The 24,894-nt window shown below is 39.5% G+C and overlaps 1 protein-coding gene across 1 annotated transcript; it reads left to right on the forward strand.

The window, feature by feature from the left end:
* The first annotated feature begins 8,519 nt into the window (after positions 1-8,519).
* Positions 8,520-23,486, forward strand: LOC150088488 (vitamin D 25-hydroxylase-like). Its single transcript, XM_090370184.1, has 3 exons — positions 8,520-8,689; positions 20,336-20,523; positions 23,308-23,486. The coding sequence occupies exons 1-3, from the start codon at positions 8,520-8,522 to the stop codon at positions 23,484-23,486; spliced, it is 537 nt and encodes a 178-aa protein (XP_090226310.1).
* Positions 23,487-24,894: the final 1,408 nt, after the last annotated feature.

A 24,894-nucleotide genomic window follows, 5' to 3' on the forward strand; every position in this document is an offset into this window, starting at 1 on the left:
TCTTGGCGCCAAGCATCACTCTCAGGTAAGTGAAATTAATAAATTGTGACATATTTTTTGTTTACACATATTTTCAGTGATATATTTTGTTTACCATTGTGGTTAGGGGACAATATTTCGGGTCCCATGATTGAGCTAATAACTCCTGTTTCTGATCTTCGATCTCAAAATCAAGAGAAGGAAATATTGTTTCATTCCACTGCATTGAAAGGTTGCCGAGTCGGCTTCTCTTGTGTTTTTAAATTATTTCATAACATTTCGGCTGGACGACCATTAGTTTAACAATATAATGCAACTGGGCATGGTTGATACCGGATGGGTTTTCCTGCTCTACAAGTTAGTACTAGTATTCACCTATACGTCCCCTCCAATAGATCGTTGAATTTATTAAACCTATACAATTCCACAAGGAATGGATATTTGTTCCAGCAATAAACTATCCATCGGCTGAAGGCGATTTTCCACACATCAATTCTACAGATATCATTACACAATTTGAATTTATACACCCTCATATGGGTAGTCTGAGCAAGAGAAAGAATGCCATCAGCATTGAGTTTGCTCACGCCATTCAAAGCCTTAAACAACTTCAGTCAGATCAATTACATGCCTAGTCTTCAGAAGTTGCAAGTTGTAGAAGTGAAGCGCCTTTCTTGCTAAGAGCAACGTTTTGCTTTACACATCAGTCTCATTGCCCTTTTCTGTGTCCGTTCCAACAGATGTACAGTCTTCTTAAAATGAGGCTGTTAAACCAACATGTAGTACCCAATATGTGTTCCCTGAGTGCAGTACTACCTATTTGGTATTACTCTGGGATTACTGCTACCCATACGCTGTACCTTGTGTTTGTTAGTGAGAAACTTCAGTCGCCATTTCTGAGCTCATCTGCCTAATTTTTTAATATCTTGTTGCTGCAGCATAATTTCATTAACCACCCTGCCAACATTTGTATCTCTGAAACCTTTGACATTTAAGCATAATACACTTTCATCAGTATCATTAATAAATATGGAAAAAACAATGGGTCCAACACAAAACGCTGGGGGCATGCACTCAGTATTTAGTACAGTCTATCTTAATAATACGTATAATAAATATACTATTTAGTTTTCATTAATTTTCACCCATATTTATGTAAAATTTATATATTCTCGATGCTGTTTTTCTATGTCTTTCTATTTTGGATGCGAAACTGATGTTTTTTTTTTATTTGTATTGCAGGACGAAATCTGCGAGTTTATAAAAGGGATTGAAGCTCACAACGGAGCGCCTTTTGACCCGAAAGATGTCATTCTTTCTAGTACCATCCACAATATCACTTCTTTGGTTTTCGGAAAACAGTTCACCAAAGAAAAGTTAAAGTATATTAATGATATTTTCACAAAAGCAAACGAACACTTAGAAACGTTTGATTTGCCTACGTATTTTCCATGGCTGTCGCCATTATTAAATTCAGTGCTAAGGTTTATGCCGATGGTAAAAGCATTACGGGGATTCAATGAGTTTGTAGGGTAAGTATCAGCTATGGAAGAACTCTTTATTTTTTATTTTTATTTCCTTAAGGCACAGCAATGTGAGACTAGAAATATGAATGCGGTAAATAATACGACAGGAAAGAGTGAAATCAGGATTTAAAAGATATTCTTATATCCGAAATAATCATAACCGTTGTTGTATGTACAGGGTGTATTTGTGTATTCGAGACACATATTTGCATATATTTTCTTAGAAATATATGCAAATAGGTCCTAATTTTGGATTATAGTGTAATTGTTTTAAATTATTATTAAAGTGTGATATAGGGCCCTTGGAAAATATTTTGCCTACGGTCCAAATACTCCAAATAAAGGCCCTAAGTATATACACTGCATTACCATTAATATCCGGACACCCCTCTATGGATGGAGAAACAGGTCCTATGCATTCAACACGTCACAGAACCTGCTATAAATATGGACACTGGGCTTCAAACAGACAATTGCAAAAGTGGGCATGCAAGATGACACGTTCAAGAGAATTACCTCAATAGTTCAATCGAATGGAACACCTCAACGAATTCTAGATGCGAATTTACATAGTGTAAGGAGCGTGAATCCTGGACTGTAGAGCAGTCAAAAGCAGTCCTATGGACAGACGAGTCGAGGATCTCACTCTACCATTCTGGTGATCGTTCCTGGCGAATTCCAGGGGAACAATTCAGAGAGAGAGAGATAATCTTTAATGCCCTTCACTGCCAAAAAGCCAGGGGTTTACATTTTTACAGCCTCCCGAAACTTCGGGGAAAATAGAACAATTAATTTACAAAAACAAGTAATTTTACAAATGAAAACATATTTTGATGCAAAGGAGAGAACTCCTTACGAGGGTTAAGTCTGATTGAGCTGGCGTAACATCGAGATAACAGCACCAGCTCAATCAGACAGGAACAGATGCAAGGTACACATGTCATTGCTGATTAGTCCTACTAGTCATAATTTTTTCCGGTAAGTCCGTTCAACAGCGAATTTGTTCAGGTCGGCGTCATGTGCCCGGGTTTGCTTGAGCATCTGCTGAGGGAGGAACCTGTCGGAGAGATTGTGTCGTGCTGAATGCGAGTAGAGCTGGGGATTGGTCATAAGGACAGCAGGGGGAATCCTCCAGCCACAGGTATCCCAGAATAAAGGTGTTGCGATTATGCCTATTATCATCTTGACTGTTGCTAGGAGGCGTTGGTCGTCGACTAAGGTGGGAAGCCGTGGAATCCAGAGAGAGTTCTCAAGCTGCGTGGTACGAATCAGAGCTGGAAGGTTGTGCTTCCTGTTGGCCCACTTTAGGAGCCAGAAGTCTGTGGCAAAGAGTGGTTTCTTTATTGACGGTGCCGCTGACGCCCAAATTTCAGTAGCATAGAGTAAAGGTGGAAAGATAACTGAAAGGACCCTCCCTGTGGGACTCCTGAGGTGACGGCTCTAGTAAGGGTGCGATCTCCTGTATGACGCTTTATAACTCTGTTATTCGGAAGAGAGGAGAGAAAGCATAATATGTTCCCTGCGATCTGGAAGTGGCATTCCAGGAGAGTGAGTAGTTGGTTTACTTGGATGGCATCAAATGCAGCCTCAATGTATAAGTAAGTAACAGCTAGTGCCTTTTCTCGAATGCTGACAAGATAGTATTCGTGATGGCTAGCAGATTGGTGACGTGACCGTTGATCTGTTTGGAAGGGAATAGTGAATTTGGGCTGGTTTGCTGGGCAAGATCTGCTTGTTGAGGATGAGGAGTAAGTTCTGCTCCAGGAGTTTCAGCAGGCTGGAGGAGTTGGAGATGGGTCGGAAGTGTTTAGGCTTCGATGGCGACTGAACTTTGGCTAAACGTTTGATGAGATAGTTTTTCCATTGTTGTGGGAAAGTCTGGTTAGAGAGTAACTGGTTGAAGATAATTAAAAGTGGCTGAATAATGTACGGACTTAGGCATTTGAGCATGAATTGGGGAACTCCATCATCACCAGTGGTTGACGAGGCAGGTAGAGAATTGGTGGCGACGATCAGCTCTTGTTTTGTGATTTGAATGGTGTTCAACACTTCTTGCTGGGTGGGCTCTGTTAGTAGAGCCAGATCTGAGTTTGGCATAGGATTACGATTAAATCTTGTGACGAAATCGAGCCACAATTCAGGATCAAGTTGCAAAGGAAAATGAAGGTTTACTTTCTTGTATGGAATTTTCTCTTTGTCCAGATCTCGGTTAATGTATAATTTGATTGCCTCAGATTTCAGGCGATTAAATTGAGCCCGTGCCCTTGAATAAACGATGCGATCAGTGACATTTTGCGACTGTTTCCATGTGCGATGGAACTGTAGCTTCAGCTGGAAACTCATTTTGAGTTCTGAATTCCACCAAAGTCTTGTATATGGACTGATTGTGATTTTTTTAGAGGCAGCCTATTTGGCAACCGTGTTGATCCAGTTTGTGAGAATGTTCACAGCTAGTTCTGGGTCACAAGTCTCTACGGTCACCCAGGGAATGACAGAGGAGCCTCTGATGCACTTATCTACATCTAATAAGTTGGGACTAGTGATGTCAACCTTTTTTGTTGTCCTTCTGGCTTCTGATTTGGGGGCTGGCAGATATGCAGTCGCATGTATTGGGACATGATCAGAGTCAAATGACGGTTCTGCAATGTAATCAAGGGTGCAAGGGATAGAGGCTAGAACTAGATCTAAGAGGTTATTCCCCCTGGTTGGAGCTTCATTAATAAGTTGTAGATCTCCTGATTGTGTCTTCAGAACAACGAAGTTTGGTGGAAGGAGTGTCATGGTTTGGATTGGGCCCTGTTGGTCGTTATCGACAAAATCATGGACCCTCACACCAATATCAGCCCGTTCTGCTGATATTAGTGTGAGGGTCTCGCATTCTTCGTTGGCTCCAGATGAAATAAAGTATAGAATCTGTTTGTAGGATAAAACGTGACTCATCCAGAAACGGAACTGTAGCCAATATGTTCGGGCTCAAAATCACTTGTTCATCGGACCAGAGCCGACGATTTGTGATATCGTTTTGGATTAATGGAATAAAAAGCTCTAGCTTCGACGGGTAGTGTTCAATTGAATTGAGTCTCCTTAACGCACTTCGGTTGGAAATGGTTTTACTTTTAGGTGCAGCAACCTGAAGTGACAGTGGATGACAAGGCATTGTAGGGTTCTGTCTTGCTGTTAGAGCCGGATAGCATTCTGTTCTGGTTGAAGTAGCCCCTGGAAGACCTTGAGCTTGACTACTTTTCCTGCCTTGTGAAACTACTTCCATACTGCATAGAAGACACTGGGTGACAGATTAAGACAACCTGCCAGTTTCGTCAGCGAGTGCCCGGCTTCACGTCGTCCAATGGCCCGACATCTTAAATTATCATCTAAACGACGATGACTTGCCATTCCGAGTAGTAGACATGAGGATGATGTTATATGATGCAACTCTGTAAGGTGGCAGATCGATTTCTATTGGACACTCGAAATTTGCATGCCATGCTGTCTATTATACCAAATATTCGCCGTCGGTGACACCGTTGAAATTCAAATCTTCATGAAAATATTTTGTTCTGTTAATTTTGTCGAGTAGTGTATTGGACTCTCTCTCTGTTGTTCAGGCTTCCCGGATGACATCAATGACGAATAAAGTATCCTTGGAAAACGGATGACGAATGAAGTACATGCCTTGTAAATTGTAAAGTAAGTTTCTGCATTACAATATCATCAAAATTTGGTGATATTGTAATTTCGCCAATTCATACAACTTTAATTACTTACGAATTCCTTAGCTTGTTCATAAATAATGAAGAAAAAGTATTCTTATTTACTCTTAGTTTTACTTCAACTTTCTGTATATTTGAATTATATTGATAACCCTTTTTTAGTTTTAGAGGAAAGAAAATAATTTGTGAGATGATTCAATTTTCAGAGCTTGATATGTATTTCTTAGCACCTATATTTTATTTTCTCTTTTTACAGGAGGGAAGCCGAACCCGTTAAAAAGAAAACCGATCCAGATAACGTTGGAAGTTATATCGAGGGATTTGTGGTGGAAATGAAAAAACGAGAAAACGAATTAAACAGTTCGTTCAATGGTAGTTATCCCTCTCAAAAGTATAATAACAAAATCGGATTTTGTAACTGCGGTGCCCAAATAAATGCAAAACATCTTTGTGTTAGTTTATTTCTTTTACGCGGATATTCAACTTAGGCCATATTGCTCCTTATATATTATATCTGTTATTATGCTATCTTCCGTTGAGGACAACTGATATAGCCACCAAGCGAAACGATCCATAAAAATTCCTCAAGTAATCGGCGGAATCGGAGTCGGTCTTTGGCTCAGAGTTGGGAGAAGATGGCGATTTTACCAACTGTCCTGTTCGCTAGGGTATTTGATTTAAAATTTAAAAAAAAAATTATAAAAATAACCGAAAAATTAAATATTTTCACTTGTACTACAATTAAAAATTGTTACTAGAGACTTCTCCCTTGATCGAAGTGCAAAAATCATAGCCGGTCCAGCAGATGAAGTGACTGCATCACACATTGGCATTGTGAATAGTGACAGTATCGCACAGTAACATTGTGTATATGGAATGAGAGAATCACAAATTGGCATTGTTAATAAGATTGTATACTGGGAGAAGAAACCTCTTAGAAGTACTAATACCTCCAAACCAAAAAGGAGATGCAAAGGATATGATGGAAAATAAAGAAGTGATAGCCTACGGAGGTTAACCTCTGTTAATGGAAGGATCACGGAATCTCTGAGGAAGGATGCAATACAGGGCCATCTCTTTGGGGACGATGTCATTAATGGATCACAGCACGATTTCGCAAAAAAGAAGACTCCTCTGGCCAGTTTTGTTAATTTTTATGTTGAGATCATATTAGAAACGAATACAAGAAGCAGCTTTTATATTATTTACTTCGATTCAGCAAAGCTCTTAATACAGCTCCTCATGAAAGGCCATTGTAAAAAAAAGCATAAAGTTGGTTTTTGCGAAGATTCTTCATTGGGGCAGGGGCTGACTAAAAGAGAAAAGACAAAGAGTAGCCTAATCCTAAGTTACTATTTTTCAGAATGAGCATAGAAAATGGCATCCCTCAAGGAAAAGTGGTGGGACGCTCCCCCTCTTATAACCTCCTTTAAAGAGTTGATGAGAGAGTACAGGCGAAGCTCTCAAAGTTTGCTGATGATCTGAAGTGTGAAAGGTTATTGATTATAAACAGGTCATTTTGCATCAAAATGAATTAGATCCGTTACAAATATGGTCAGAAATATGTCTGCTAAAGTTTATTGCTTCTAACTGGAAAATGTTGACCCTGGGAACAAAAATCGAGGATTTAATTTTAAGTTGGGTATGAGGATTAAAAGTGATTCGGGGATAAAAGACTTAATGATAGCAGAAATGCGACATTTACGGTGATGCAAAATGGCGAGACCAGCATAGCATGGTGTCCTCTGTATGATTTTTAGTACCTTTGTAAGTAGAGAAAACGATATCATTATAATATTTGAAATACAGGGTGATTCACTACCACTGTGCCAAACTTGCAGGAGGTGAAGGGGGCACAAAGCGAATCGGAATCACATAGCATTGCAGGATCCGAAATGCCTTCGTCATACGGTAGAGGACGTTGATTGGGAGGACCCGTGAACAGCGATCCCGCTGGAAGTCAGCATTTGCGAACCGTTACTGTTGAAGAAACCAAGCAGCAAAAGTCCTGAGGGGTGGATAATCCGCAGGCTCCAATGATTGGACGCGTTGCAGATGGTATGAACTCATTTGGTTTGTTGACAGTATCCTCCATGCAGTGGGTTGGGAAATCCAATCGTTGGCCTATCGCTCGAGTACTCGTACTCGGATTGCCTTCTGAAAGACGTAGGACATTCTCCTCATTGTCTGGCGTCTTCGGCGTTCGCTCTCGATTCATAGTACCTCTCGTAAAACAACCAGTCTCACGTAACCTTATGTGCACACGTGCGAAAATCGTATGATGAGGAGCACGCCTGTGTGGGAAACGTTCCTGGTACAAATGCAGAGCGGCGCGCCCGTTACACTCCGCAGATCCATACGCGAGGTGCATGTCGGCCAGTTCAACGTTTGAATACACGTCCATCCTGCTGCCTCGGGAACCGGCTCGCAAATGCTGACTTCCAGCGGGATCACTGTTCACGCGACCTTCGTTCAACGCCCTCTAATGCAATGTAACCCTGCAATGCTATGTGATTCCGATTCGTCTTTGTGACCCTTACACCTGCTGCAAGTTTGTCGCACTGGTAGTGAATCACCCTGTATATATTCAGGTGCAGAGAAACCTCACCTAGAACACAAAAGGTCTTCTAAAAAGTATTCGAAGAAGAGCGACCAGATCGGAATAGAAGCACAATACAGATATTGTTCCTCCCACGAGGCTTAGAAAGTGCAGACTACAAAGGTCGGCAACTTGACATACTGAGGTGGGGAGTTCGAAACTTAGGTGTGTAAAGCGCTGAAGGGATCAGTAAAATGAACGGAAAAGATGAATTTTCAATGGCAGGGCAACCAAGAGTCAGGAGACACAAATATAAAATCCTAGGGAGTAACAGAAGGCTGGATTTTATCCAACTAACTATCGAGCAACTTGTTGTAGATCTTTGGAAAAAAAATTACTTATTAACATGGCCCAGGGAGCATAATTCGATAAACTTCGAAGAAGAATTGTTCGGTAAATATTTTAATCCCTGTACCACTTAGTCTTTCTAATTCTAAAACTATTGTTAGAATTGATAAAAATCTCAGATATTGAAAACTCTTACCATTTTTTTAATTTTTAATTTATTTTCATTTCTTTTTAATTTATTTAATATTTTAATTTATTTTCAGAGTTATTAATAATCATATATATAGATAAACCTGAACAGAGTTCTGAAAATGGTTATATTTTTACGTAGAAAGCATTCTCACCGGGAACATAGCAGCAATATTTGGAGCTGGAAGCGATACTACTGCAGTGACACTTTCGTGGAGTTTTCTGATAATGGCGACATATCCCGATGTACAGCGACGTGTCCAAATTGAAATAGATGAAATCGTGGGGAGGGAAAGGATGCCATCATGGGAGGATCGCCTTCAACTTCCCTACACTCAAGCAACGATTCTAGAAGTATCCAGATGGCAAACCAACATTCCAATCAATTTGCAAAGAATGTAAGTGCGCAGTATTTAAAACAATTTAAAGAATTCATTAAGGCTTAAAAGTGTTCCTATTTAGAAACTGTTTCTAATTGTAGATAAAGTACATTTTGTTCATTCAGTTGTGCTTTTTCGTGCTTATTTCTGAATTTTTTTAATTAATGTACCAGGATCGGTATGGTACATTTTCCGAATACATGACTTCCACCTTCATATAGATTAACTATAAAATCTCGTACGTGAGGATTAGCACACTCAGTCCTTATATACTACATTGCTAGTAATATTTTTAAACTCTGTTTAGGATCTATGGCAAACGAAAAAAATGTTACTTTTCATGTAACATGAAATGAAGGAATTCAGTGGTGTCGAAAGCAACCATCTGTACACAAAGAGTGGTAGCGGAACGCAGAAGAATGCAGCCCTAAGAGGAAGAAATGCTGCAGAAAGTTATTGCTCAAAGAACGAGACAGCATGAATTGGAACAGAATTCAGTGTCAGAATATAAGCCAATCTATGGAGTTCAGAAAATTACCAAAAAACTTTGTTTAAAATCGGAACTGTTTAATAGTTAAAAGAGTGTTTTCGGTATTATGAGATATGTGAATTCAATTCATTTCAGAGTTATTTTCAAAAGACCTTATTTTTAACGAATTCATTTTGCACCCTTCATGAAAGAGCAAGAAAATTAATCAAAAGACAAAAAACGCCTGCATGTCAAACTCAAAAGGCTTTCCGAGTGTATATAAACATTCTCAGACTCAGTTTGCATTATACTCAAAAACGGATTCATTAATAAAATTGCAGCTACAGGGATATGATCTTTATCTTAAAGGATCTGGTAACGCTTCTTGGCATTTTCTCTCATCAGTTATATTCAGGTTACTAGTAACATTCAATGAAGCTCTGTATACGCTGTCTTTAATTTTCAATCCTTCCATACCACGGTCCTACTCTAGTAGCCACCCAACAATCCTTTCATTAGAGAAAAAGCAACCAATGGTTGATCGACAAGCATAATCTCCAGATATATGACGACTTTCTACTGAAAATATATGCATGCTGGCAACGTTTGTTCACAATAACCATACTCGTTCTAATAAGTTCAACCAATTAATGGTGGTAAAGAAGATATGTATTTTGCTCTGCTGCAACACCATATCTATTGTCAATATTGTATGCAAAGAGGAAATTTTGTTAATGCCCACATGTTCAAGCATTGAATATCGAAGTTTGTAATGTTTATATATATATATATATATATATATATATATATATATATATATATATATATATATATATATATACCGTTGAGCCAAAACATTATGACCGCCTACCTAATATGATGTTGGTCCTCCGCATGCAGCCAAAACAGTGGCGAGGCATGGATGCTAAAAGATTTCTACAAGATTAAAAGATGGTGGAAAAGCATTACGTTGTGCTGTGTTACAGTATGCTGTAAATGACAGAGATTTAAAAGTGTGTGGATCGTTTAGTGTCGTGAACCGTTGTTCTTCTGGTTGTTTAGTCACTGGACCTCAGTTGGAGCCCAACGTTGCCCCACTTACGCCTCGTGGAGGCAGACCAGAAACCCAGTAGCTTATGTATACTCTGGCAGGTGCTGCCACCTAATTTCCTGAGATTTCGATAGCTAGGGCTTTATATATAAAAAAAAAAAACTCTGTAATGATGAGCTCTGGAATTGATAAAACCAAATGAGGTTTATGCGGTTTAATTTGGACGAAATTAAGTCTTTGCAGTTTGTGTGGGGTATACGCTGGCGTATTAGGCAGAGTCGGAGGGAAGAATAAAGACTGGAGGATAAGCCAGAAGAATAGGGACGATAGTGAAGACGACCTCAGGATGTTCAGTGAGGCAGACTTTACCCCACCAGGAGAATGATAATGGTTGGCAGGGGAGTAAGGAGAGAGGACTGCTTTCTCACTCCCACAGTCTGCGCGTGTAGCATAGTGGTATCGTCACCGTCCTCCCCAACCTGCGTGGAAACGGCCCGGGTTCGAATCCCGTGGATGACGCGAAGAACTGTAGTTAGCTTTTTTTTCAATCTGTGGCTGAGTTAGTCGGTCTCAGGCGTAGTTAGCATGGTTTCTTCCTCAGACACTCGGTTGTTTCGTCCAGCAAACAGGCCAATCGACCAGACAGAGGAGTGACTGTCTGGTATAATATGGGTAAAATAAATATGGGTAGCTGTAATCATTTACAGGAGACCCTAATATCATAATATCCTCCCTCCCGCCGAGGAAAAGGGAGAAAGAGGTACCAGCCAAGGGCGCCCGGTATCGATCTTCATCAGGATTTGGCACTAGAGAGCACATTGTCACAGTTTGTAAAGAGTCCAATTTGGGTATCTGGTCCGATTTGGCGTCATTCATGTGACAGTTTTTCCGTCCGAGATAGATTAATGATCAGAACAGTCTTCAAGTGGGTGGTGGGTACCAATCAATTTCGATGGCAGAATACGTTCCAGTTCCCAGATCTATTACGTTCTGGGTAGGGTTTTTACCTCTGGAATAAGTTCTTTGTAAAGGTGGTGAAAGCTATGTATCCTTCAGCAGTCTCAAGCAGTTTGTTGCTCCATATTCATGAGGATGTAGTGAATTCTCGTCAAGCGATGCTCCCAGCCTCTGGGGATCCACAATGGCCGTTTGGGTCTTCCACAATCCTAAACTTCACAATCCTTCCACAATCCTAAACTCTGTCAATTTAGCTTTGAAAGATCCGTGCCTCATGAGAAGGAAGGTGGCGTGGAGTCTCGGTGAGAACTATGTGGGTTACGCTCGGTGTAGATTCTTGAGATTTCAGGGGTGAATTTCTTGGTGATGGATCCCTTTGTGGTTTGATACCATATCAGTTGCCATGTCCTGATGTTTAGGTAGCTGGTAGACGTCAGAGTGCCTGGCACAGGGATGACGGGTTTCAGGGTATCCTAGCAGAACATCATACAAAGCATGACACCGCCGTCACCGACTTGTTTTCGTCCCACGGTGCATCCTTGCGCCATCATTTCCCCAGGAAAATGACGCACACCTACCTAGCCGTCCACATGGTGCAACAGGAAACGTGATGGGTGATTCATCGGACCAGACGACTTTTTCCAATCACGCAGGGTCCAGTTTCGATGCTTGCGTGCCCATTGTAGGCGCTGTCGCTGGTGAACCGTGGTTAGCATGGGCAGCAGTTGGAGGGGCCTGCGGCTACACAGCCCCATTTTCAGCTGGGTTCGATGTACTGTACTGTGTTGAGACACATTACTCCCGTCACTAGCATTCCAATTACCGGCAAGTTGCGGCACAGTCGCCCTTCTGTTGCCACGTACCATCCGGAAGAGCCTTCACTCAACTTGAGCATCGATGAGCCGTGGTCGTATAATACCTCGCCGGCGGTTCGTGGGTTCCCCTCCTCGGACCATTTTCCGTAGGTACTAACCACGGCTGACCGAGAGAATCCCACAAGCCGTGTCGTTTCGGATATCCTCTGACCCAGTCGTCTTGCCATTACAATTTGGAATTTGTCAAACACGCTTAAATCTGCTGCGTTTCCCATCTGAAGAACAAGAGATGGGATTCGCTGTTCATAATGTTTTCGCTCATCGGTATATATATATTTATTTTTTTTTATCACGACATGGCTGATTTAGTGATATCAAGCAAAGATTGCTAATCGAAATATTACCCATCACATGAATAATTGACTATTAGAAAGATCTAATCATAAATTGTGCAGTGAGAAGAGCATGCAAAACTGTTATTGAAATTTTACTGGTTAACAGTATTCATGATAATAGCAAATTAATAATATTTGCCATATAGTGCAAGGAAGCCACACGCTTTTTGCTGCACTGCAAAAAAAGCACCAACCAATTAGATAAGACAGCACAAATTTTATGTTTTGGTGTCCTCCTCAAGCTGGTACGTATTCAGTGCATCTTTAAATTTATTCAATCTGTCAGCCTGAAATACAAGCGAGAGAAACTTGTTCCAGCTATCAACGACTCGCTGGCTGCAAGAAAACTTCCTACAACCTAATGTAAACCTCAAGCCCTGTAGTTTTAATTTATGATCCCTATTGGAATTATTTAGAACATAGTGTTCAGTGGTAATTGCAATGTGGCTCCAGGGGTTCCCCCACCAAACAAACGTTCCCCCCATGGGGCTTCAGGCAACGTGTGAATACAAACCCTGCGAAGGACAGATTTATGTAGGTTAGTGAGTGTTCGTGTTGTATTATTGTGGATGAGTTGATTTTGTTGTTCATCTGTCCACTTAGCCCTCTTAGAACTTGTGTTTTCACAAAGAAATCTCTAGTTTACCGTCCGGTCCACGAAGAGGGGGGGGCAGTTCGGAGTATAAAGCACTGGCGGACGAACCCTGAGGTAAGTAGCCAAGGCTACAGGCAGAGATAGCCCAGTAAAAGAAAAAAAAGGAAAGCAGAAAACGAAAGTGAGAAGAGATAGTGGGGGATAGGAAGTAGGGCGGGGTATAAAGAAGTAGAAGGAAAGAAGGGGGCAGTAGTAAAAGCGCCCGCCTGGTTGAAAGGGGTGGCAGCAGCCCAGGGCAGGATGTCCTTCCTACTCCAGGTATTTGAATTAAAAGTAGGCAGTGGGGTGACCCACCAGCGGAAGAGGGTAGCCTGCCACCCATATGGTGGGAACGAGGTGACGGAATTGAGAAATCAATCACCCCAGGTGGTAGGAATGACGGATCATAGGGTGAGTGTTCCCTTCCCTATGATTGAGTTCGTTTTTGGATAATATCCCCACTGACCAGGGATCAAGCCCTACTAACCAATGTCAGAATCCCACACTACGCCGGCTAGGTAACCACGGTGTCTGTTTGGATGAACATGAGGCCACAAATGGTCACATAGGAAGTAGGAGATACACATTTATTATTATATTTTGCTTTTTTCTAAAGTTTTATGTTATATTATTATATTTTTTTATTTTTCTGTTAAATTATATGCTTTTTTTTCATGAATCCATCGTCTTTCTCACACCTGCTAGGAATGCAATGGTCAGTAGTGAATTAAAGATAATGTACTTTAGGTTTAGCCTAAATGAAATAAATTTATTTAAATTTAAGAACAGCTAAATTAAGGATTAGTATTAATACAACCCAGTATTAATACAAAGCCATTAGAAAGAGACTCAGAGAGGACATAAGAAGATTTAACACAAGAAAAGTAGAACAAGCATTAAGGGAAAACAAAGGATTTAAATCAGCAGCCATGAGCAGTAATACAGAAAGACAAATGATACTGAAACTGAAGAATAGCGATGGTGTACTTATAAACAGCAGAGAAGGCATAATTCAAATAGCAGAAGACTACTATAGAGAATTATACAAGGAGTGAGGGAATGATACCAGCAGTGGGGAAGTTGGATTGCAAAGTAGCAACACATACGACATACCCGATATTCTTCCTGATGAGGTAGAACACGCATTGAAGAAAATGAAGAATCGGAAAGCCCCGGGGGAAGATGAAGTTACTGTAGAGTTGTTAAAATTGGGAGGAAGAGACATAACACAAAAACTGGCAACGCTCTTCACAAGGTGCATTAGAAAAGGTGTGACGCCTAAGCAGTGGAATAATGCAATCATAATTTTGCTGCATAAGAAAGGAGATAAATCAGAAATTGGAAATTATAGACCAATTAGCTTGTTATCCCATATCTACAAGTTGTTCACAAGGGTCATTACTAACAGATTAGAAAGAATACTTGATGAGAATCAACCGAAAGAGCAAGCTGGCTTTAGGACAGGATTCTCAACTATGGATCACCTTCACGTAATATCACAGCTAATGGAGAAAGCAAATGAATATAAAATCACCATTATGCCTGGCATTTGTGGATTATGAAAAGGCATTTGACTCTATACAGCATAAGGCAATGTTTCGGGCACTGGAAAGACAAGCCATAGATACCACATATGTTATGATTTTAAAGAAAATATATGAGAGTGCTACCTCCTTTATTAGACTAGAGAAAGACAGTAGGAAATTTAAAATCGAGAAAGGAGTTCGACAAGGAGACACAATATCTCCGATGCTGTTTACTGCTGCCCTTGAGGAAGCTTTCAGAAGATTAGACTGGTCGCAGAAAGGAGTCAATGTGAACGGAGAGTACTTAAACCATTTACGATTTGCAGATGACATTGTGGTCATAAGCCACGATCCCAAAGAATTAGAGGAAAATCTTAATCAGATATGCACAGCTAGTAATGATTTTGGACTAAAGGTGAATATGGCTAAAACAAAAGTAATGATGAACAAGTATGCCAGGGAAAGGGAAATAATGATTGAAGGAGCAGTAATTGAAAAGGTGGAGTCGTGTACTTATCTGGGACAAGTTATTAGCTGTAATAATGATAAATGGCTGGAAGTCAAGAGAAGAATAAATTTTGGATGGATAGCATTCAGGAAATATAGTCATATACTGAAAAGCAATATCCCAGTTTGTCTGAAACGTAAAATAATGAATCAATGTATACTCCCCACCATGACTTACGGAAGTGAAACTTGGACACTCACCAAAAGAATGGAAGACAAGCTGAGAACTACACAGCGAAGAATGGAACGAATTATATTGGGAATCAATCTGTTAGATAAGAAGAGAAACACATGGATTAGGCAGCAAACTCAAGTAAAGGACATTCTTATCAAAACTAAAGAACTAAAATGGTCTTGGGCAGGACACATAGCTCGAAGACATGATGACAGATGGACTAAGAAAATAACACAATTGTATCCAAGAGGAGCTAGAAGAAAACCTGGAAGACAAAGGCGGAGATGGATAGATGAAATTCATGAGTTTTTGGGTAGTAAATGGATGGCCAGTGCTCAAAACAGAAGGAACTGGAAAGTTGCTTGGAGAGGCCTTCATCCTGCAGGGGATTGAAAATGGCTGATGATGATGATGATGATGATGATTAATACAACTCCATAAGAATTAAAATTTACTGTGCTTTCTCACTCACACCCATGCTTCCATCCATTCCTTCAAGCATTATTTTCACTTATTCAATTCAAATCTCTCTGCAATGCGTCTTCGGGCTCCACAACTTACTATTTCTGTTCATTCGGCAGGCAGTCAGGGCTGGCATGTCTTGCATGCCAGGACGTATGCATTGAGTGTATTGATGTTGTTAGTAACTAAGTTCATTTGTGTTAGTGTATATTGCTGCTCAGGACAGTGATAATTAAACCTTCATTCATTTTACTAATCCCTCTCTAAACTAAATCAGGTCACCAGTGAAGTGACTGGTTTCCAAGCTCTGTAGCCCACGTAATCGGAATCTTTCTTCATACTGTCATTCTTCTGTCGTTCTGATCATTTGAGTTGTCTCTCTTTGGAACCTTTAAAGAAGCTTAATATCTTTTTTCAGATTAGGTCTCCATAATTTAAGACATATTCCAAATGTAGCCTTAAAATTTCCTTGTACAGTGGGATTATGACCTCTTTATCACTACAGGATATTGTTCGATAAATCACTGACAGGCCACCATGAACTTTATGGGCTCTCTGTTTTCACTGTTCAGTAAACTTCATATCTGCTGTTATTCTAACTTCTTAATCCCTTTCCTCCTCCACTGTTTTTAATTCTACACCACCAAATGTATAATTGATTTCTGGTTTGCTATTCCCCAAGTGTAATATCTTGCATTTAGCAGTATTAAAACATAGCTGCCACTTCTCTGACTATCTTTGAAGTCTGTTCAAGTGATTCGGAAGAACGACTCTGCCAATCATATTAAATAGATCACTTCCAAAAGTAATAAATAAATGAAAATTTCGATCCCTCTAAATTTTATGGAAGTCATATCTTACCTAGTTCTTCTTGATAGTACAGTGTTTTCTCTACTTTGTAATCGTTTGGAGAGGTATTGGTCCGAATCCCGTCGATGACTGGAGGAAGTTCTAAAGGTATCTAAATTCGGGGCTGCTTTTTTCCCCCCGCACGTACGCTTCTGAAATTTTCAGCCTGCACGAAATGCAATCAACCGGTTAAAGTACATTTCTACAGACATAGAATGGAAATGAATACAGATATAAAATGGAAATTAAGTGAATTGCCTTAGCTATGACCCTTAAATAGAATCGCAACTAAGGTAATTCATTATTACATACTTCTGTAATTTATTTTAGATAATCTCTACCAGTAATAATAATAATAAGATTCTTTATTAACATAAATTTTATACAATAGTGATTCCTTACACAGAAAGCCAAAGGAATCTTACAATTTGTTTTTTATACAAGTGATTTTGATTTATAAAAAAAAAAGATAAATAAATAAAATAATAATAATAATAACTAAATAATAATTAATAGATCAAAGCAAAGATGATAATCAAAATGTAAAAATGAATGAAGTAGTAATTACAGCGAAAAAGGACTACAAGTTGAGCAGAACATGAAATTACATCGGTTAACTTACTAAGATCGGCACTTACATAAATGTCCTTTACAAACAGCAAGATGGAACAAGATGCCATCTCGATATGCCTTGTCTATAGTCCACAGGTCGATGTCAATGTTAAGTGAGTTGAGAGTGTCCAGAGTCATATTAGGGAAGTGTCTCTTGAAATTCTGTAACCGCTGGAGCCTTGAGCATAAGTAGGGGGTACTACGGAGATGTCCTCCTGGCAAACGCCAACCAACCGTGTTCCAGATGTTGATGTGATCCTGCTTAGCTGAGCACAGATGAAGGAATGACTTTATTTTTAGCACATTGGCTCTGTGGATTATGGGCGTATATTGCAGGTTGCAGCAGAGAGTAGATTTAGATGTTGTGTAGATCTGGTGCGACCACAAGTTGGCCCACTTCAGCACCCAGAATTCGAGGCCCCATAGTTTCCTGAGGCCGGTGTATCGTGCCTCCGACCAAACTTCCACGGCATAGGAGAGTACACTACAGAAGTAAGTTGCGAGGTGCTTCTTGATTATTTGCTTATTGTGCGTTTTGCACAGATCAATTTTCATTCCCCAGAACGCTCTCAGGGCTTTGGAATACTGAGCTTGGATTTGTTTTTTATATGTGAGGTTGGCATCAAGGATTACTCCTAGGAATTTGACCCTGTCTGTGGGAGTCAGGACATTTCCTGCCAATTCCGGAAGTAGAGAAGATGCAGTATCAGTAGAAGTCATCCGACTTGACGTAAAGATGAGATAGTTTGACTTCTCTGGATTGACTGACAGGCCAAACATTTTAGCATACTTACAGAATGAATTTAGGTAGCTGTTTACAGATTCAGAGGTGGTTTGTCTTTCTTGTGAATCACCAACCTGGCGTTTGCATGGTTAGTAGAAAACAATATCATCAGCATACGATAGGAACGCTGGAATTTGATCCATTAGTGGAACGAATATTGCTGCAAATAACAAGGCTGAGAGACAACCACCTTGTGGGATCCCTACGTCGACGCTTTTAGTGACTGTTATGCCATTGCCTTTATAGTGACACATTCTCCTAGATAGAAAATTATTGAGGATCTCGAGCATATTTCCGGATATCCCGTAGAATCTCTCAAGTAAGGCAAGAAGGGGTGTTATTTGGACTGAGTCGAAATCAGTTTTCATCTCGAGAAAAATGGTGTGAAGATCTTCGTTGTCATTCCAGGCCTGAAGTATTTTCTGTGATAATGACTGTAGGCAGGTTACGGTAGATCTATTAGGCATGGCATAATGGGGGTGTTCTGGCCTATGCGCAAAGATTGCGAGTGCTAAATCATTATAGAGGCACTTCTCGAGGCATTTCAGGAAGGGAGAGGCAATTGAAATTGCCTGAAGTCAGTCGGTCTTTTTGCATGAGGCTTTTTCGGAACTGCTACGACTCTGTATGATAACCAGCTTGAAGGCACCTGTGCAAATTTGAGTACTTTGTTGTAGAGTTGAGTGAGCCTCTTTGCTGATGAAAAGAGAAGCAATTTTTAGACTAAACAGAGATATTGCGTCAATTCCTATGGTGGAATTGTCAGGTAGTGAATTTATTATTTTTATTAGCTGTTCTTCGGAAATTTCTGTATTACTAGTAGGTGAAGAAATGTTAAACGCTTCGTTCCAAGGATATGCTTCGGACACATGGTGATCTCGCTTAAAACGCAGCACATGCTCACACCATTCCTGGACATCTAAAGAAAGAGGGGTGCAAGTATGACTGGTGGACCACACACGTTTTCCCCTGGATAGCCGGCCGTTCATGAAATTGTCAATAGAAAATTGTTTCCTCTTCTGTAAATGCCTCCTTGCTTTGGAAAATTTGGCGTATGACTCTTGTGAAGACGACTTCTTGTAAGAGGCATGGGCTGCCTGTTTTTCCCTAAAGGTCTTGGTCAGGAGGTCATTCCACCATGGCTTTGAGTGGGGATTAAGGTTGCAAGTTTAGGACATTGCAGACCTTGCAATGAATTCCATCCATCTCGAAAGCCAGTAGGCAGCCTCATTTATGTTAAGCTCAGCCAGTATGTTCCATGGGTAAAGTTGGAAAAGGGTAGTAACTTTTCCAATGTTGATGTATTTTGGATTGTATACTCTCCTGGCAGTGTTCGTAGTTTGTACTTGTGTACGTTCATCCTTAGGTGCCTGCAGAGATATCATCACAGCAATCGGAACATGATCGGACGGGAGGAAGTTCTCAGTTATGGTCAGGGTTTCCTCTACTAAACAGTTTGAGAAGATGCGCTGCAGGGTGGCATCGCCGTGTGAGGGAGGAACATGAATAAGACCAATGCCCATTTCCGACATGTACAATGACAGAGTATCTATGAGCTTCTTTGTGGCTGGCAGTGGAAGGTTAAAGTCTCCGAGGATAATGAGCTTTTGCCGATGATTGACTGTGGATGACAGCCATACTGTCAGATTAAGGACAGAATCCTCAGAAACTGGTGGAGGTAAATAAACGGCACACACAGAGATCGACAAACCAGCAATTCGGTAGATTCCAAGAACAGCTTCTATGTCACCTCCTGGATAAGTGGATGCCTTAATCAGGGGTAGTGAACTCCTTTGACAGATTGCTACACTGCCACCTCGTCTCCCAATTCTATTAGCAGCCAGCGTGTGATAGCCAAGATTTGAGGTGAAGGCAGCAATTTCCATTTCATCTCTGAGCCAGGTTTCAATCAGAATGACGAAGTCGTACTCTGAGAAGGAAAGCAAATCCAGTAGGCCATCCAGCTTGTTTTTGACACTCCTGATGTTTTGTAGGAAACATCGAATTTTTACTTCGACAGAAGGTTGTACTATGATGAGATTACTCTTGGAACAATATTTGCTTTTCACATAATGATCTGAAATCTCGTCCGGGGGTCGATGTCGCGTTCGATGTGCTCTCTTACTGGATATTTTAACTGGAATGCGATCGGTCCGATGTTCGCTCGTCATCTCCACGTTAGACAGATTAAACCTTACCTGAAGACAGAGCAATTTTTATGAAATTAAAATTAAATCACATTTCTAATATTTATTTAGTAGTAATATTTATTGTCCGGTTATAAACATAATATATTATTCAACATTATTTTATTTTATAATAGATAATTTTATACATAATATCATGATTTACTTTCATAAAAGCTGTAGAATTATAACTGTTGTTAGTAAAGGCTTTCACTGTATTCGCTTGTATTATGCATTTACAGAGCACGTGAAGATTCTACTATCGGAGGATATGACATACCTAAAGGAACGATAGTTCTTGCCAACTTTTGGGCTGTTCATCGGGACCCTAAGTACTGGAAGAACCCAGAAAGTTTCATTCCCGAAAGGTTTTTATCGTCACATGGAAAAACCGTCACAAAACCAGAATATCTTATTCCTTTTTCGATGGGTAAGTCAAAGAGTCACATTAATCATATTTCAGTAATATATGCCTTTCTCAAAGGGGTGTTCCTCAGTGATTTCAATTTTTTGTTATATATTCATTAAACGTCTCCTACACTAGGTAGATTAGAGTCAAAAAGGTGTTCAAAAATGACACGAGGAACACTGGGACTTTCATCTAACAAAACTGTTCTCAATTAGAGAAGTAACTTGAACAGAGGATTGGACAGAACAACAGGAAATTTTGATTCAGCCACCCAGTACAGATGTTCGATAGGTTACTTGTCCTCAAAACCATTTTTTCATACATTTATCGCTGTATGAAACTCAGATTTTTTCCTTAGTTCGAATTCAGTTGTTCTTACTTAGTGCGAATATTTGTTCCTTGGTGCTAGCGTCGGTTAACACCATGAAAAGTATTCATTCTTGAAAACATAAGTTATGAAGTTTTCAAGGTTTCATACTTCGGATTTAACACAACATTTTATAGATATAATTATATATTCCACTTTCTATGTTGAATTTTTATGTTCCCAAAAAATTAATAAAACAAAAATAATAGAACAGTTTCACAAAATGTTCTTTTGAAGCTATTCTTTGCTAGTTGAACAAAATATAAATGTAAATAGTAGTTAAATTGGACAAAGTACTAAAAAAGACAAATATAGTGAAATAATATACACTCGGTGATCATTGAATTAAGACCACCTACCTAACACAGTGTTTTCCCACCGTTTGCACGGATAACAGCCGCTGTTATCCTCGGCATTGATATCCCATTTTGGGATATATTAGATATCCCAAAACGGCCGTAGGGATCTGCAATCATGCTGCCATCAAGAATTCCATAGTATCAGAACATATGACGAATGTGTGGTCATACGTGTCACTTCCCGTACGAAAACATCCACAGATGTCCAATTGGATGAGGTCTGCCGAATTTAGAGTCCAATCAAGATAGGTGATATCTTCACTGGTTCTCAAACCACTCGTATCCAGAGTGGGCCCGATGACATGGCATATTATCGTCCTGGAAATCTCGTTTCAGTCCTAAAATATGCAGCTCTGCAGAGTGTACATGCCCTTAAAAGAGCTGCCCACATTTCCTTTTCATTTATTTATGTACATCGAATTATATACAATATATATATATATATATATCCATATATTTAAATGCTCTCCGTTAATTCAATGATCACTGATTGTATACTGTACCTATGGTGGGTATTGTCCTGGAAGACCTGACCAGTGTAAAGTTGGTCAATACCCACCATAGGTCCCAGTTCATCTCAGCAAATCATATCCCATATTAAGCATCTACCGCCACCTTCCTGGATAATTGATCCCATGCACCATGGATCCATGGTGTCCGTCTTACGTCTGATTGTGCCGTTCGGATATATTTCTTGCATCCCCAAATTGGATTGCTACGTCAACTGTCGTACAGTGATCTTTCATTGAGCCTGTACCTACAAACTCACTGCGCTCTTTACTCACCACGAAAGCGTTTTCTTGTACAGATCTCTCGGACCGAGGTGATTTGATCCATTTGACACCATTCTTCGAATAACTTCGATCGTAATCACAGCGTGATTTGAGCCAACCGAAAAGACATGCCGTTTTCTAAATGGAAGCATCTGACCCACGAGCCCCCACAACTCACTGATATCATTGCTACGTCACATAGCTGCAACTTTACTACTTTGACTTGCACGAACAAATGCACATTGCCACTCTACTAGGGTACGAAGCTCTTTGCTATTTATACAGCATAGTCGTTTCCGGTCATAATTCAGTAATTTCTGGGGGTATATGAGCATTAAGTATAGCGATAAATTTTAAAAATTCTCTATATACTATGCTATGATGCAACTGCGGTGCAAAATTATTATAAATGAGATATTCATTAACGAAATAGTTGAATTAATTGAAAGCATACGTTGTTGTGGAAAATTCTCAAAGTATAAGTATTTGAAAAAGTGATTCCATTCATTACCGTTGAGCTGGTCTCCTTTGAACTCATACGTTAAAAACTTGGCTGGGGGTTGTGCTGATTCAGTTCTTACCAGTCTTGTTTATTTCGGATGGACTCAAGTCTAAACATTTCTTCAGGAACATTTGGATGTTTCTGACGAGACGCTTACCATTTTATTATCATTATTCACCCATCATTACCATTTGGATGATATTTTTGTAATTTTCGAAAATGGCAGGTTCTGTTGGTCAGGTAAACCTCAAAATGAATTATTTCAAACTTGTACATATAATTTTCTAACTTAAGGGGATACGTGACAGTCTCGCTGTTATACTTTACTAAATGTTTAAATTTGTGAGTTATTCTTAGCATTGATCATTCCTCCCTTCAGTCCTGGAAGAAATTCCTGTATGTAGTCCACACAGGAGACTGTACATAGAAAGAACACATGCTGGGCAGTATTAAGAAAGAAAAAAGTTTGGAAAATATGAATATTTTACAATAAAATTGAAAGGAAACATTGAAAGTGCAGTTGGCATCACAAAAGCATGTCCAACACAATGGAGTCGGATACCAAACACAAATAAGATGTCGCCACTGTAATATGAGTCTGGATAGATTTATCCATCATCTGCATCCCACCGCCGTTGGCCTTTGCAATTACAGATATCAGAGGTAGTCAATCGTGACAACCTCTTCAGGGCTCACCCGCCTAAACAATCCAATTGAAATCAGAAACTTAAGTATTAAAAATAAATTTCATTTTGTAATTTGGTTTATTTATTAATTATTTATTTTTTTATTTTTAATTTTCAGGTAAAAGGTCTTGTCCTGGTGAAAAAATGGCTCTTGTTTCAGTTTTTCTTTATTTTGCAACAATTCTACAACAATTTGATATAAGGTTACCGGATGGCACAGTTGCTGATTTCGATGGAGTTCTTGCAATCAGCTTGCAGCCTACCTCCCAGAAAGTGTGCCTCACAAAAAGAAAATGAAAACAACGAATGGAAAAATAATAATAATAAAAAAACTTAATGCGTATAACTTGCTTATTGCGTTAGTTTATGCATTAATTATTTATATTATATTTATATTATGCACACAGAAAAATTCCGGTAGAAAATCTGTATTTATATATCGATTTCACCATTTACAATGCACGATTCCTATCTGTAGAAAATGTTTTCAAATTCAAGATTTATTTATGTCGATGAAGATTGTACAATGAATGAATAACAATGCCTTCGTAGTAATTTTAACATCAAATATTTTGGATGATCAAAAGAGAATAAAGATACATTTGAACATATGGTTGTATATTGCATTATCTTATGGTAGATTTAAACGATTTTACACTCGTAAATAAGTGAATTTATATTTGTACTACTGCCTTCTTTTTGTGTTTTTTTATGAATAATATTCATCTCGTAATGCATCAGCAATTTGAGACCTAAAAAAACATCGTTTGGAATAACTTTGAATATTGCGCATATAAAGAAATTTTCTATTTTATACTCTCTAACCATATATCCTTAAATTCAAAGCGATTTCATTTTAATCTTCTCTTATGTGCTTATGGCACTGAAGTGGTTTCAACCTTACCCTCAATTTTACGAAGATTTCAGAAAATCATTCAACACTACAACCTGAAACTTCGCTTTAGGAATGATCGCAAGTCAAACACAAACATTGCTAAAATCGTTTTCACAAGACGTTGTATTTTGCAAACTCAAGCTGTACACTCTACAGAGGATCCTTTCTTCGGAAGGACTTTTACTGGTCCATCACAATTATCTACCAACTCCAGTGTCTGTTGCTTTTGCTCCTGTTGTCTTATGTTATAATATATCTTCGGATTATTATTATGTCATCTTTGCTACTTGGGCTTTGGATTTCTTTTTCTACTTCCTGTTGTTTTCCTCCAGTTCCTTGATGGGTGATTCTGATATTATTCTGGTTTACTTGTCATTAGGACATCAGCTGATGCTTCCCCTGAAAGAGTGGTTTCTCTTAATTTGCGTTCCTGTTCTCTTCTGTCTTCCTTTTACACAGTCCTAGATTGAGAAATATACCACCCGAAAAAAATACCAGAACACAGAAAAAATGGTGTAACTTGTGCAACTTCCGATGAAGCGGGAGAAAATTTTTTATGTAGGCGGCCCTCATAGAGAAGCGATGAAATGAGAAGACAACAAGAAACTTCGGAATTACCAAAAAGGTCGTTACTTACCGACGTCAATGCAAAGTGCTCGAATATATGGTCACATGACATCGGTGCGGCGTTTGATTCACTCCAATGGCTAAAAGTGCCTGACAGCGGCGAACGCTCGACATATGGGTGTCTATAAGATTCTGTGACAATAAATTCCATTTCTCACCAGGGGAGACCTTAGCACGCCAAGA

This window comes from Mastigoproctus giganteus, chromosome 3, assembly GCF_048544385.1.
Source record: "Mastigoproctus giganteus isolate SK-2022 chromosome 3, ASM4854438v1, whole genome shotgun sequence".
NCBI classification, from domain to species: Eukaryota; Metazoa; Arthropoda; class Arachnida; order Uropygi; family Thelyphonidae; genus Mastigoproctus; species Mastigoproctus giganteus.

Bases quoted from the DNA above. Each gene is read 5' to 3' on its own strand.
- LOC150088488 (XM_090370184.1), top strand. From the start codon at position 8,520: ATGGCGACATATCCCGATGTACAGCGACGTGTCCAAATTGAAATAGAT. The intron at 8,690-20,335 runs GTAAGTGCGCAG...ATGCATTTACAG, and splicing joins CCAATCAATTTGCAAAGAAT to AGCACGTGAAGATTCTACTA. The intron at 20,524-23,307 runs GTAAGTCAAAGA...TTTAATTTTCAG, and splicing joins TCTTATTCCTTTTTCGATGG to GTAAAAGGTCTTGTCCTGGT.